At 53.5% G+C, this 13,787-nt stretch overlaps 1 protein-coding gene across 1 annotated transcript in view; it reads left to right on the top strand.

The window, feature by feature from the left end:
• The window catches only part of LOC119951034 (pregnancy zone protein-like), a 151,126-nt gene that overhangs the window by 42,708 nt on the left and 94,631 nt on the right, over positions 1-13,787 (top strand). Inside the window, exons 13-14 of the mRNA XM_038774068.1 lie at positions 4,515-4,742; positions 4,913-4,976. Of these exons, the coding sequence (XP_038629996.1) occupies positions 4,515-4,742; positions 4,913-4,976 (292 nt within the window). The remainder of the gene's footprint in view (positions 1-4,514; positions 4,743-4,912; positions 4,977-13,787) is intronic.

A 13,787-nucleotide genomic window follows, 5' to 3' on the forward strand; every position in this document is an offset into this window, starting at 1 on the left:
TGGGGTATTAGTGACTGAGTGGGGAATGAGGGGGTTTATTGGGGTATTAGTGACTGAGTGGGGAATGGGAGGGGGTTTATTGGGGTATTAGTGACTGAGTGGGGAATGGGAGGGGGTTTATTGGGGTATTAGTGACTGAGTGGGGAATGAGGGGGTTTATTGGGGTATTAGTGACTGAGTGGGGAATGGGAGTGGTTTATTGGGATATTAGTGACTGAGTGGGGAATGAAAATGTGTTTATCAGGGGTATTAGTGATTGAGTGGGGAATGAGGGGGTTTATTGGGGTATTAGTGACTGAGTGGGGAAGGAGAGGGGTTTATTGGGGTATTAGTGACTGAGTGGGGAATGGGAGGGGGTTTATCGGGGGTATTAGTGACTGAGTGGGGAATGGGAGGGGGTTTATTGGGGTATTAGTGACTGAGTGGGGAATGAGGGGGTTTATTGGGGTATTAGTGACTGAGTGGGGAATGGGAGGGGGTTTATTGGGGTATTAGTGACTGAGTGGGGAATGGGAGGGGGTTTATTGAGGTATTAGTGACTGAGTGGGGAATGAGAGGGGTTTATTGGGGTATTAGTGACTGAGTGGGGAATGAGGGCGTTTATTGGGGTATTAGTGACTGAGTGGGGAATGGGAGGGGGTTTATTGGGGTATTAGTGACTGAGTGGGGAATGGGAGGGGTTTATTGGGATATTAGTGACTGAGTGGGGAATGGGAGGGGTTTATTGGGGTATTAGTGACTGAGTGGGGAATGGGAGGGGTTTATTGGGGTATTTGTGACTGAGTGGGGAATGGGAGGGGTTTATTGGGATATTAGTGACTGAGTGGGGAATGGGAGGGGGTTTATTGGGGTATTAGTGACTGAGTGGGGAATGAGAGGGGGTTTATTGGGGTATTAGTGACTGAGTGGGGAATGGGGGGGTTTATTGGGGTATTAGTGACTGAGTGGGGAATGGGAGGGAGTTTATTGGGGTATTAGTGACTGAGTGGGGAATGGGAGGGGTTTATTGGGGTATTAGTGACTGAGTGGGGAATGGGAGGGGGTTTATTGGGGTATTAGTGACTGAGTGGGGAATGGGAGGGGGTTTATTGGGGTATTAGTGACTGAGTGGGGAATGGGAGGGGTTTATTGGGATATTAGTGACTGAGTGGGGAATGGGAGGGGTTTATTGGGGTATTAGTGACTGAGTGGGGAATGGGAGGGGTTTATCGGGAGTATTAGTGACTGAGTGGGGAATGGGAGGGGGTTTATTGGGGTATTAGTGACTGAGTGGGGAATGAGAGGGGTTTATTGGGGTATTAGTGACTGAGTTGGCAATGAGGGGGTTTATTGCGGTATTAGTGACTGAGTGGGGAAGGAGAGGGGGTTTATTAGAAGTATTAGTGAAATAGTGGGGAATACGAGAGGGTGCTTCTCGGGGTATTAGTGACTGAGTGGAAAATGAGAGGGGGGGGGTTATCCTGGGAATTAATGAAAGAGCGGGGAATGAGCATGTTTCTCAGGGATATCAATGACTGAGTGGGGAGTGAAAGGGGGTTTATTGGGGGTATTAGTGACTGAGTGGGGAGTGAAAGGGGGTTTATTGGGGGTATTAGTGAAAGTGGGAAATGAGAGGGGGTTTACCAGGAGTTTTAGTGGCTCAGTGGTGAATGAGAGGGGGGTTTATCGAGGATATTAGTGACTGACTGATGAATGCGGGGAATCAGTGACTATGAAATCAGATTTATCGGGGGTATTAGTGACTGAGTGGGAAGTGAGAGAGGGATTTCTCAGGGGTACTAGTGACTGAGTGTGGAATAGGGGTCTTCCCAAGGGTATTAGTGACCGTGTGTGGAATGGGGGCTTTATTGAATGTACTTGTGACAGAGAGGAATGAGTGGGGGTTTATCGGGGGTATTAGTGTCTGAGTGGGGAATTAGATACATAGAACACACAGTGCAGAAGGAGGCCACTCGGCCCATCGAGTCCGCACCGACCCACTTAAGCCCTCACTTCCACCCTATCCCCGTAACCCAATAACCCCTCCTAACCTTTTTGGACACGAAGGGCCATTTAGCATGGCCAATCCACCGAACCTGCACGTCTTTGGAGGAAACCCATGGGAGTACCCGGGGGAAACCCACGCAGACACGGGGAGAACATGCAGACTCCGCACAGACAGTGACCCACCGGGGAATCGAACCTGGGACTCTGGCGCTGTGAAGCCACAGTGCTAGCCACTGTGCTACTGTGCTGCCAACAATGAGGGGATTTATCGAGGGTATTAGTGACAGAGTGGGGAATGAGCAAGTTTATTGTGTGTATTAGTGACTGAGTGGGGAATGAGAGGGGTTTATCGGGGATATTAGTGTCTGTGTGGGGAATGGGAGGGTTTTTTTCAGAGGTATTAGTGTAAGAGTGGGGAATGAGCGTGGGGGGGGGGGTTTATTGGGAGCATTAGTATCTGAGAGAGGAATGAGAGGCAGGTTTATCGAGAGTGTTAGTGTTTGAGTGGGGAGTTAAGGGTGGTTACCTGTGGTATTAGGGTCTGAGTGGGGAATGAGAGGAGGGCTTATCAAGGGTATTAGTGTCTGAATGGGGAGTGAGATGGGGATTTATCGGGGGTATTAGTGTCTGAATGGGGAATGTGAGTCGGGTTTATCGGGTATTAGTGACTGAGTGGGAATGACGGGGTTTATCTGCAGTATTAGTGTCTGCGTGGGGAATGGGAAGGCTTTTATTGGGGGAATTAATGATTGAGTGGGGAATGGGGGGTTTCTTGGGGGTATTATTGTCTGAGTGAGGAATGAGAGGAGGGTTCATAGGGTTTTTTAAGTTCATGCATAGGTGCAGTATTCACTTTCTCTTCCTGTATGTGTTGGTGCTGTGGGGCAGATACTCATCCATTTCCATCACCACTAATACCTGGGACAGGGGACGAGACTGTCACTGGGGGCTCCACTTCACCTCATGCCTGGCTGACCAGGAGTCTCTCCCGCTCTTATCGGTAGCCATTGACATGTTTGGATGGATTTGCAAGTTAACACATTTGATCTGTTTGATCGCGTTATGAACACACCTTCCTTGGCTATCAAGTGTTGGGATGGGACTTGAACCCAGAGCTTCTGGCTATGCGGCAGGGGTGCTGACCCGCTGCCCCACAAGACCTTCTCCTGCATTCATTATTCATCCCTAATAACCCCTTGAGAAGCTGGTGTGAAGCTGCCACCTTAACCCGCTGCAGTCTGTATGGTGTAGGTACTCCCACACTGCTGTTTGAGAGGAAGCTCCAGGATCCTGACCCAGCGACAGTGAAGGAACGGTTGATATATTTCCAAATCGGGATGGTGAGTGACTTGGAGGGGAACGTGCAGGTGGTGGTATTTCCCATGTGTCCATCTATATGGTAGAGGTCGTGGGTTTGGAAGGTGCTATTGAAGGAACTGTCTGTGCAGAGTCTGCATGCTCTACGGGAGTTTCCTCCAGGTGCTCCGGTTTCCTCCCACAGTCCAAAGATGTACAGGTTAGGTGGATTGGCCATGATAAATTGCCCTTCGTGTCCAAAAAGGTTAGGTTGGGTCACTGGGTTATGTGGATAGGGTGGAGGTGTGGGCTTAAGTAGAGTGCTCTTTCTAAGGGCCGGTGCAGACCTGATGGGCCGAATCGCCTCCTTCTGCACTGTAATATCTATAATTCTATGAACCTTGATGAGTTGCTGCAGTGCATCTTGCAGACGGTACACCCTGCTGCTATGTGCGCCGGTGGTGGAGGGAGTGAATGTGGTTCGCATGCTGATCGAATGGGGCTGCTACATCCTGGATGGTGTCGAGCTTCTTGAGTTTGGGAGCTGCACTCATCCAGGCAAGTGGAGAGTATTCAATCACACTCCTGACTTGTGCCTTATAGATGGTGGATAGGCTTTGGAGGGGAAGTCAGGAGGTGAGTTACTCCCCACAGGTTCCCAGCCTCTAACCTGCTTGTGTAGTTGCGGTATTTATATGGCTGGGTCCCAGTTCAGTTTCTGGTCAATGCTAACCCCCAGGACGTTGACATGGGGGATTCAGCGATGGTAATGCCAGTGAATGTCAAAGCGGAGGTGGTTTGATTCTCTCTTGCTGAAGATTATCATTGTTCGACACGATAAGTGGATAGAGAGCAGTTGTTCCCCTTAGTTAAAGGATCAGTTACAAGGGGACACAAGTTCAAGGTGAGGGGCAGGAGGTTTAGGGGGGATGGCCTGGGAGGGTGGTAGAGGTGGGTTGCCTCACATTCTTTAAGAAGTACCTGGATGTCACTTGGCACATCATAACATTCAATGCTATGGCCCAAGTGCTGGCAAATGGGATTAGGTACGCAAGTCGGATATTTTTCATGTGTTGGTGCAAACTCGATGGGCCGAATGGCCTCTTCTGAGCTGGATTATTCTGTGATTCTGACTCTGAATGCTTCAGGGAGGTGTTGGGGAATATTGTGGAGAATATTTTACAGACACTGAATTTTCTTGACCTGTTCCTCTCTCCTCCTTCCATGTCTAGGCAATTTACCAGGGTCAGTACCAGGACTATAGATATCGAAACACACTGCCCCACCATCAATCAGCCCATCATCTGGTTAAACCCTTCTACTCCAGATCCAACAGTTACCTCTCCATCAGGAAACATCGTCACGATCTGGCCTGCGATTCGGAACTGGATTTAAACGTTGACTACATCATCAAGGCTCTGTCTGCCCAGGAAAAGCACGACCTGGATGTTTTCTACCTGGTAAGAACATATGGCTCATCCCACAACTAGACCTCACCCTGAACACTGCCCTTGGACCCACCCATTCCCATGCCCTCTATTCCCACATACCAGCATGCTCCCTGACCTCTGACACACTCCCCTAATCTGCAATCTCTCTGTGTTAATAATCCTCTTCTCTCTCTCTGCAGGTGATGTCAAGGGGACTGATCATGACATTTGAGAAGAAAACGATCTCTGTTGGAGGCTCCGAAGGTTTGAGCTTCACCCCTCTCAATTGTCCTTGGAGACACCCTGCATTGATTAGCGCACCTCGCTCCTAAAATATTCACAGCCCCTCAGTGTCCCCAGACTAGCAACCTGTGAACTAAATCACACAATCCCGGTTGTTGGGATGTTGTCCGTTACAGATCCTGTCCGTTAATGGATTCTTTGTCTTCTTCGGTAGGGTAAAAGCAAGTCTTTTCCAATGATTTGTAAGTTTCTACATGTAGATAGGAAAGGGTACAAGTAAGGAGCTAGCCTGCTGTTGTGGTCTTTACTCATCCCTGTCCAACACCACGCTGATTCTGGAAATGTGCCCCCTGTGGGGGGTGGGGTTCCGATGGAGTCTGGCTTGCAATCGGGACCCACCGATCGGCCGGCCGGCCTCTCTAAAGGAGGACCTCCTTTCCTCCGCCATCCGCCATCTTCTTGCTGGGTGGCCTCGGGGAGGACGGCAGCCGCGCAGTTACGGGTGACGTCATTTACGCGATGCCGGCCGCGTCATTTACATGGCACCGCTTTTTACGTGGTGCCATGGTCCAGTGCACGTAAAAGACGCGACTCCGCTCCTAGCCCTCCGGGGCCTGGAGAATAGGGGGCTGGGAGCGGGCTCCGACGCCAGCGTGAAACACTCCCAAACCCCGATACTACACCTCCCCCAAACCCTGATACTACACCTCCCCCAAACCCTGATACTACACCTCCCCCAAACCCTGATATTACACCTCCCCCAAACCCTGATACTACACCTCCTCAAACCCTGATACTACACCTCCCCCAAACCCTGATACTACACCTCCCCCAAACCCTGATACTACACCTCCCCCAAACCCTGATACTACACCTCCCCCAAACCCTGATACTACACCTCCCCCAAACCCTAATACTACACCTCCCCCAAACCCTAATACTACACCTCTCCCAAGCCATGGAACATACCTTCCTAATAACACTGAAACTACACCTCTCCCAAATCCAAACACTGATCCTACACCTCCATCGAACCCGGATATTACACCTCCCCCAAACCCTGATACTACACCTCCCCCAAACCCTGATACTACACCTCCCCCAAACCCTGATTCTACACCTCCCCAAACCCTGATACTACATCTCTCCAACCCCGATACTTCACCTCTCCAAATCCTGATACTACACCTCCCCCAAACCCTGATACTACTACATCTCTCCAAACCCTGATACTACACCTCCCCCAAACCCTGATACTACTACATCTCTCCAAACCCTGATACTACACCTTCCTCAAACCTTGATACTACACCTCCCCCACACCCTGATACTACTACATTTCCCCAAACCCTGATACTACACCTCCCCAAACCCTGATACTACATCTCTCCAACCCTGATACTTCACCTCTCCAAACCCTGATACTACACCTCCCCCAAACCCTGATACTACACCTCCCCCAAACCCTGATACTACACCTCCTCAAACCCTGATACTACACCTCCCCCAAACTCTGATACTACACCTCCCACAAACCCTGATACTACACCTCCCCCAAACCCTGATACTACACCTCCCCAAACCCTGATACTACACCTCCCCAAACCATGATACTACACCTCCCCCAAACCCCGATACTACACCTCCCCCAAACCCTGATACTACACCTCCCCCAAACCCTGATACTACACCTCCCCCAAACCCTGATACTACACCTCTCCCAAACCCTGATACTACACCTCTCCCAAACCCTGATACTACACCTCCCCCAAACCCTGATACTACACCTCCCCCAAACCCTGATACTACACCTCTCCCAAACCCTGATACTACACCTCTCCCAAACCCTGATACTCCACCTCCCCCAAACCCTGATATGACACCTCCCCCAAACCCTGATACTACACCTCCCCCAAACCTTGATACTACACCTCCCCCAAACCCTGATACTACACGTCCCCGAAGCCCTGATACTACACCTCCCCCAAACCCTGATACTACACCTCCCCAAACCCTGATACTACACCTCCCCCAAACCCTGATACCACACCTCCCCCAAACCCTGATACTACACCTCTCCCAAACCCTGATACTACACCTCTCCCAAACCCTGATACTCCACCTCCCCCAAACCCTGATATGACACCTCCCCCAAACCCTGATACTACACCTCCCCCAAACACTGATACTACACCTCCCCCACACCCTGATACTACACCTCCCCAAACCCTGATACTACACCTCCCCCAAACCCTGATACTACACCTCTCCCAAACCCTGATACTACACCTCTCCCAAACCCTGATACTACACCTCTCCCAAACCCTGATACTACACCTCCCCAAACCCTGATACTACACCTCCCCCAAACCCTGATACTACACCTCCCCCAAACCCTGATATTACACGTCCCCGAAACCCTGATACTACACCTCCCCCAAACCCTGATACTACACCTCCCCCAAACCCTAATACTACACCTCCCCCAAACCCTGATACTACACCTCCCCCAAACCCTGATACTACACCTCTCCCAAACCCTGATACTACACCTCCCCAAACCCTGATACTACACCTCCCCAAACCCTGATACTACACCTCTCCCAAACCCTGATACTACACCTCCCCAAACCCTGATACTACACCTCCCCCACACCCTGATACTACACCTCCCCAAACCCTGATACTACACCTCCCCAAACCCTGATACTACACCTCCCCCAAACCCTGATACTACACCTCCCCAAACCCTGATACTACACCTCTCCCAAACCCTGATACTACACCTCCCCCAAACCCTGATACTACACCTCCCCAAACCCTGATACTACACCTCCCCCACACCCTGATACTACACCTCCCCCAAACCCTAATACTACACCTCCCCCAAACCCTAATACTACACCTCTCCCAAACCCTGATACTACACCTCCCCAAAGCCCTTGGGGCTTGATTCTCCATTTCTGAGACGAATTGCTGACGCTGTCGGGAAAACTGTGGACTTGCACAACAGCAAAAACGCCGCAATAGGTGCAACGATTCAGCATCTTTATAGGGGCTAGCATCGTCGTCACGTGAAACGCAACCGTTTGCAAGTCTTACGGCACCGGTTTTGCCGGTTCCATGATTGCCACGCAGCTGCAGCCACACTTCAACGATTCTTTCCCCCCCCCCCCACACACACACACACACACCGTCGCAGCCAACATGGCTGGAAAGGCAGCAGCGCCGCTGTTCCTAGATGCTGAGCTGGAGGAGAGGTGGATGGTGCTGCACCCCGGCCCGGGAGGAAGGTCATCAGGTGCTGCCGTTCGCTGTGCCTGGGTGCAGGTGGCAGATGCGGTCAGCGCAGTTGACAAAGTCGCCCAGACTGTCATCCAGTGCAGGATGAAACTGCACAACCCATCAGGGTGGTCAGGGTGAGTAGGCAGCGCTGTGCCCCTGGCACCAACCCCCCATACACATGTAACCCGGATCCCCGCCTGGGGGACGGCCAGATCCCCACCCTGCCCCACATGCCAGCCGCAATGGCCGGGTGACCAGACCACCGAGGCCATCATCTGAGGCCCTGGGCTGCATGTGCCAGAATGTCTAACACTGTCGTTGTTTGTGTTTGCCCCCCCCCAGACAAGGCCGCGCACAACTGCTGGGAGCAGGAGAAGACCAGGGAGGGACCACCAGACCTGTGTCCCCTCACCATGCCCGAGCATCGGGCATTAGATGTGGTCAGCAGCCCAGAGGAGAGGGAGGTCACCAACGCAGAGGTCGCGGCGGGCGAGGACGTGAGACCCCCTGTCTCGTTGCGGATCCTCGTGACACATGTGTGCCCCTCTCCCAACTCCATCAGCCCCCCACAACCCCCCCACGCCTCAACCCCCTCCACAACCCCCCCACGCCTCAACCCCCTCCACAACCCCCTCCACAACCCCCCCAGCCTCAACCCCCTCCACAACCCCCTTCACAACCCCCCCCACAACCCCCCCACGCCTCAACCCCATCCACAACCCCCCCCCCCCCACAACCCCCCCACGCCTCAACCCCCTCCACAACCCCCCCACACCTCAACCCCCTCCGCAACCCCCTCACACCTCAACCCCCCCCCCACAACCCCCCCACGTCTCAACCCCCTCCACAACCCCCCCACGCCTCAACCCCCTCCACAACCCCCCCACGCCTCAACCCCCTCCACAACCCCCTCACGTCTCAACCCCCCTACACCCCCCTCACTCTCAAGCCTCACCCCCATCCGGCTGTCTAACCACACATGTCGTCCTGTGTCTTACAGGACCTGCCGGAGAGGGGCCCGGTCCATCCAGAGCCCCCCACACCCAACCAGTGCCAGAGCAGGTGCCCTCCAGATGGCATAGCACCGACTGGGAGAGATGCCTGAACACCAGTCCTCTGCCCGAGGCGTAGAAGACCCTGGAGTGCGGTTCAGAGGTGGACACAGACTTTCCGTCACAGCTGTCTCCAACACCCTCCACCATCACCGCGGCTGGGCACATGAGTGAAGAGGCTCCTGGGACACTATCTAATGTGCACCACACAGTCGCTCTGGTACAGCAGATGGAGGTAGGAGCAGCCGAGGGGCCGAAGGTCGGAGGGCTCGTCCAGGGACTACGGAAGGGAATGACGGTCGGCATCCAGCGGGCGCAGATGGAGGAGTCCATCCGTGTGCAGGAGCAGGGGGTGGTGCCGGTGATGCACGCTGCCCAGGCCAAAGCCACACAGGTGGCGTCCGCGGTGCAGGCAATGGGGGTGATGGTGTCGGATATGGGTCAGCGTGTGCAAGGCCTTGGGCGTTCTGTGCAGGCATGCGCCGGGGCCCAGGCAAGGGCTGTCATCACACAGGCAGCCATGTGCCAGAGCCACCTGGAGATTGCAGCAGCGCTCCTCAGCGTGGCCCAGTCACACCAGGCCATTGCTGAGAGTGTCGGCAACATTGCCCTGGGCGCAGGCCTGCATGGCCCAGTCACAGAGGGAGGTGACCCAGACCCAGAGGGATGTCGCCCACACCCAGAGGGACATGATCCCATCCCAGAGGGATGTGGCCCACTCACTGGGCAAGTGACCCACCCTCCCCCCCGCCATCTGTGAAGCGTGTAGCGACGCGTGCTTCCCATGCACGCTGGCCTTGGCGATAGCATTGTGCTGCCTCCAGTGACTGCCGGGGCCCCATGTCCCACTCATTGTCCCCCCTCTCCATCATCCCCCTCATCTATCATGGCCTGCCCTTCCTCCTCATCCTCCTCCAGCACATCGCTCCTCCGCTGGGCTATCTTGTGGAGGACGCAGCAGGCCACCATGATGCGGCCGACCCTCCAAGCCTCGTACTGGAGGGCCCCTCCTGAGTGATCCAAGCACCTGAAGTGCATCTTCAGGACCTTGAAGTATCTCTCGAGAACACCCTGGTCGCCTTAAGGGCATCATTGTAGCGGGTCTCCGTGTCAGTCTGCTGCCTCCATACAGGCACCATGACCGCAACGGGTAACCCCTGTAGCCCAGCAACCAGCTCCGCAGCCGGGGGGGGGCTGCACCTCGAGCATGTCGGGGATCACCGACTGTCAGTATGAAGGAGTCATGTCCACTGCCAGAGTATCGGGTGCAGATGTGCACAATGCGCATCTGATGGTCACAGACCTGCTGACATTCAGCGACATCGTCACCTTGACGCCCAGTGGGAGCGTGTGTCCTCCCCCATACTTCTGCAGTGCCAGGTGTGCCATCAGCTGGCAGATATGTCTGGCAGTCTCCCTCCTCATCCTCAGTCTCCTTCTGCATGCCCGGTCCAGAAGCTGCTCAAATGACATGCGGTGCTGGTACACGCGGGGCTTCATCCGGTGCCTCGTTTGAACCTCCTCCTCCCCCTCCTCGGCCTGTCGGACAAGCGGCCCTCGAGCCTGAGCGGCTGCCATTTGCCCCTCTGCAGCCCATTCCTCTGCTGCAGTCTCTGCCTCCTCTCTGAGCGGTCCCCGTTCAAGCTGCCACAGGGCTTCATGCAGAGCTGCGCCCATTGCCATGGCGGCCAGCATCGCAGAGTAACCTTTCTGCAGGCTTTCCCTGCAGAAAGCCATTATTTTCTGCAGGGAGTGAAAGGCAAACATGTTAGCATGGTGCATACTCCTGTGCCCAAACAGGTGCCATGGGCTACATGGTGGCCCCCATTTGGCACCGCGGGCCCCACCCATGCCTATCTCCACATCCCCCACCACCCCCGTCCCCCCCTCCACATTCTGGCCCTGTCGGTGCCCCGGCCCTGGCGTCCGTTCCTGCTGCCAGAGGAACCGTTGGCTGGCACTGCCCTCACTGGGGGCTGCCGCCGGTGTGGCCCTGGGTGGTCACCCGGTGGGTGGCTGCCGGTTGGGTGGGATGTTCGGGGTGGGGGGGTACCCATCCATACGGCCGTTGTCACTGTATGCACCTAAGGGCCGGGGTAGGTGGCTAGCAAGATGGCCGCCGTAATGGCGGTCGGTGCCTGGGCATCACCCTGTCCTGTGAGGGGGCTCCCTGGCTGCTTGGTCTGCCCCCTACCCCTCCTCCTCCCCTCCCTAGGCCTTGGCAGGACCCACCCACCGCAGCCAGCACGTCTGGTGTCCGAGCCGGAAGCCCGCAGTCACCCCACGCCACTTCCTACCTTCTCTCTTTCGCTCAGCAGCCAGGACACCAAGTTCACGATTTTGAAAAGCACATTAGAAACACGCCATCGGGAAATTGGCCCATCCAAGGCGCTGAATCGCGGAGGCCGCGGACGATCGGGTGTCAGGCCCGCTAATGAAATGCCTACTGTACTTTCAGGCTGCGTGACAAGCGCCAGGTTTACATCGTTTTTGGGGGGGCCAGAGAATCCTGATTCGGCGTCAAACCGGCGTCTACTTCGATTTCGGCGTCGGAAGCTATTCTCCGCCCAGTCACGTTTCCCGATTTTGGTGTCGGCTAACGGAGAAGCCAGCCCCTCATTTTGCACCTCCTCCAAACCCTGATACTCCACCTCCTCCAAACCCTTGAACGAGATGAGCCCCAAACCCTTACACTGCACTTCTCACAAATCTTGATACTACAACACCTCCTCCAGACCCTTATGTTCTACCTCCCCTGAAACCCTGATAGCACACCTCCACATCCCTGATACTGCTAGATGGATTCAGAACTGGCTTGGCCATAGAAGACAGAGGGTAGCAGTGGAAGGGTGTTTTTCTAAATGGAGGTCTGTAATACTGGTGTTCCGCAGGGATCAGTACTGGGACCTCTGCTGTTTGTAATATATATAAATGAACTGGAAAAAAGCATAGCTGGTCTGATTAGCAAGTCTGCGGATGATACTAAGATTCCTGGAGTTACGGATAATGATGTAGATTGTCAGAGAATACAGCAGGATATAGATAGGCTGCAGAATTGGCGGGCAAATGGCAGATGGAATTTAACCCGGACAAATATGAGGTGATGCATTTTGGTGGGAGCTATAAAATAAATGACAGAACCATCAGGAGCATAGACACACAGAGAGATCTGGGCATGCAGGTCCACATAGCCTTAAAAGTGGCGGCAAAGATGGAAATGATGGGAAAGAAAGCATTTGGCCTTCAAAGGATGTGGTGTTGAGTATAAAAGTTCGCAAATTATGTTACAGTTCTATAAAATGTTGGTGAGGCCACATTTGGAATACTGTGTCCAATTATGGTCATACTACCAGAAGAACATGGAGGCTTTGGAGAGAGTACAGAAAAGGTTTAACAGGATGTTGCCTGGTATGGAGTGTATTAGCTATGAGGAGAGATTGAATAAACTGGGAATGTTCTCCCTAGAAGATGGGCAGCACGGTAGCACAAGTGGATAGCACTGTGGCTTCACAGTGCCAGGTTCCCAGGTTCAATTCCTAGCTTGGGTCGCTGTCTGTGCGGAGTCTGCACGTTCTTCCCATGTCTGCGTGGATTTCCTTCAGGTGCTCCGGTTTCCTCCCGCAGTCTAAAGACATGCAGGTTAGGTGGATTGGCCCTTAGTCACCAAAAAGGTTCGGAGGGGTTATTGGTTTACGGGGATAGGGTGGAAGTGAGGGCTTAAGTGGGTCAGTGCAGACTCGATGGGCTGAATGGCCTCCTTCTGCACTGTATGTTCTCTGTTCTATATTCTAGAAAGACGGAGGCTGAGGGACAACTTGATAGAAGTTTATAAAATGATGAGGAATATAGATAGGGTGAACAGTTGGATACTTTTTCCCAGGGCGGAAATGACAATCACAAGGGGGCACAAGTCCAAGGTGATGGGGGAAAGGTTCAGTGGATATGTGGGGGGAAGTCTTTTACACAGAGGGTGGTGGTGTCCTGGAATGCACTGACAAGTGAGGTGGTTGAGGCTGATTTATGAGCGACCTTTAAGACTTATCTAGATAGGATACAGGCGGGTGGTCTAGATAGGACATGTGATCGGTGCATTGGTGGGCCGAAGCACCTGTTCCTGTGCTGTACTGTTCTTTGTTTGTTCTCTTTCTCGCTAACTCTCACTAACTAACTCTCACTCTCTTTCTCTAATTCTCACTCTCATTCTCACACTCTAACTCTTACATTCTCTCACTCTCCCTCTCTCATGCTATCGCACTCTCTCCCTCTCATTCTCTCGCTCTCACTCACTCTCACTTTCTCACTCTGTCGCTCCCTCTCTCTAACTCAATCTCACTCTCTCACATTCTCTCATTCCAGTTAAAGAAGGTTATTTCCTCCGCTCTCTCCCGATCTATGTTGATATCTCTTCAGTTGCTATCCTCCTGGTCTGTACTGCTCTCTGTGTCTGTCGCGCACACTCTGTCACTCACTCACTCTGTCATTCACACACTCACTC

The sequence above is a fragment of the Scyliorhinus canicula genome, chromosome 16 (genome assembly GCF_902713615.1).
Source record: "Scyliorhinus canicula chromosome 16, sScyCan1.1, whole genome shotgun sequence".
In the NCBI taxonomy this organism is placed as follows: Eukaryota; Metazoa; Chordata; class Chondrichthyes; order Carcharhiniformes; family Scyliorhinidae; genus Scyliorhinus; species Scyliorhinus canicula.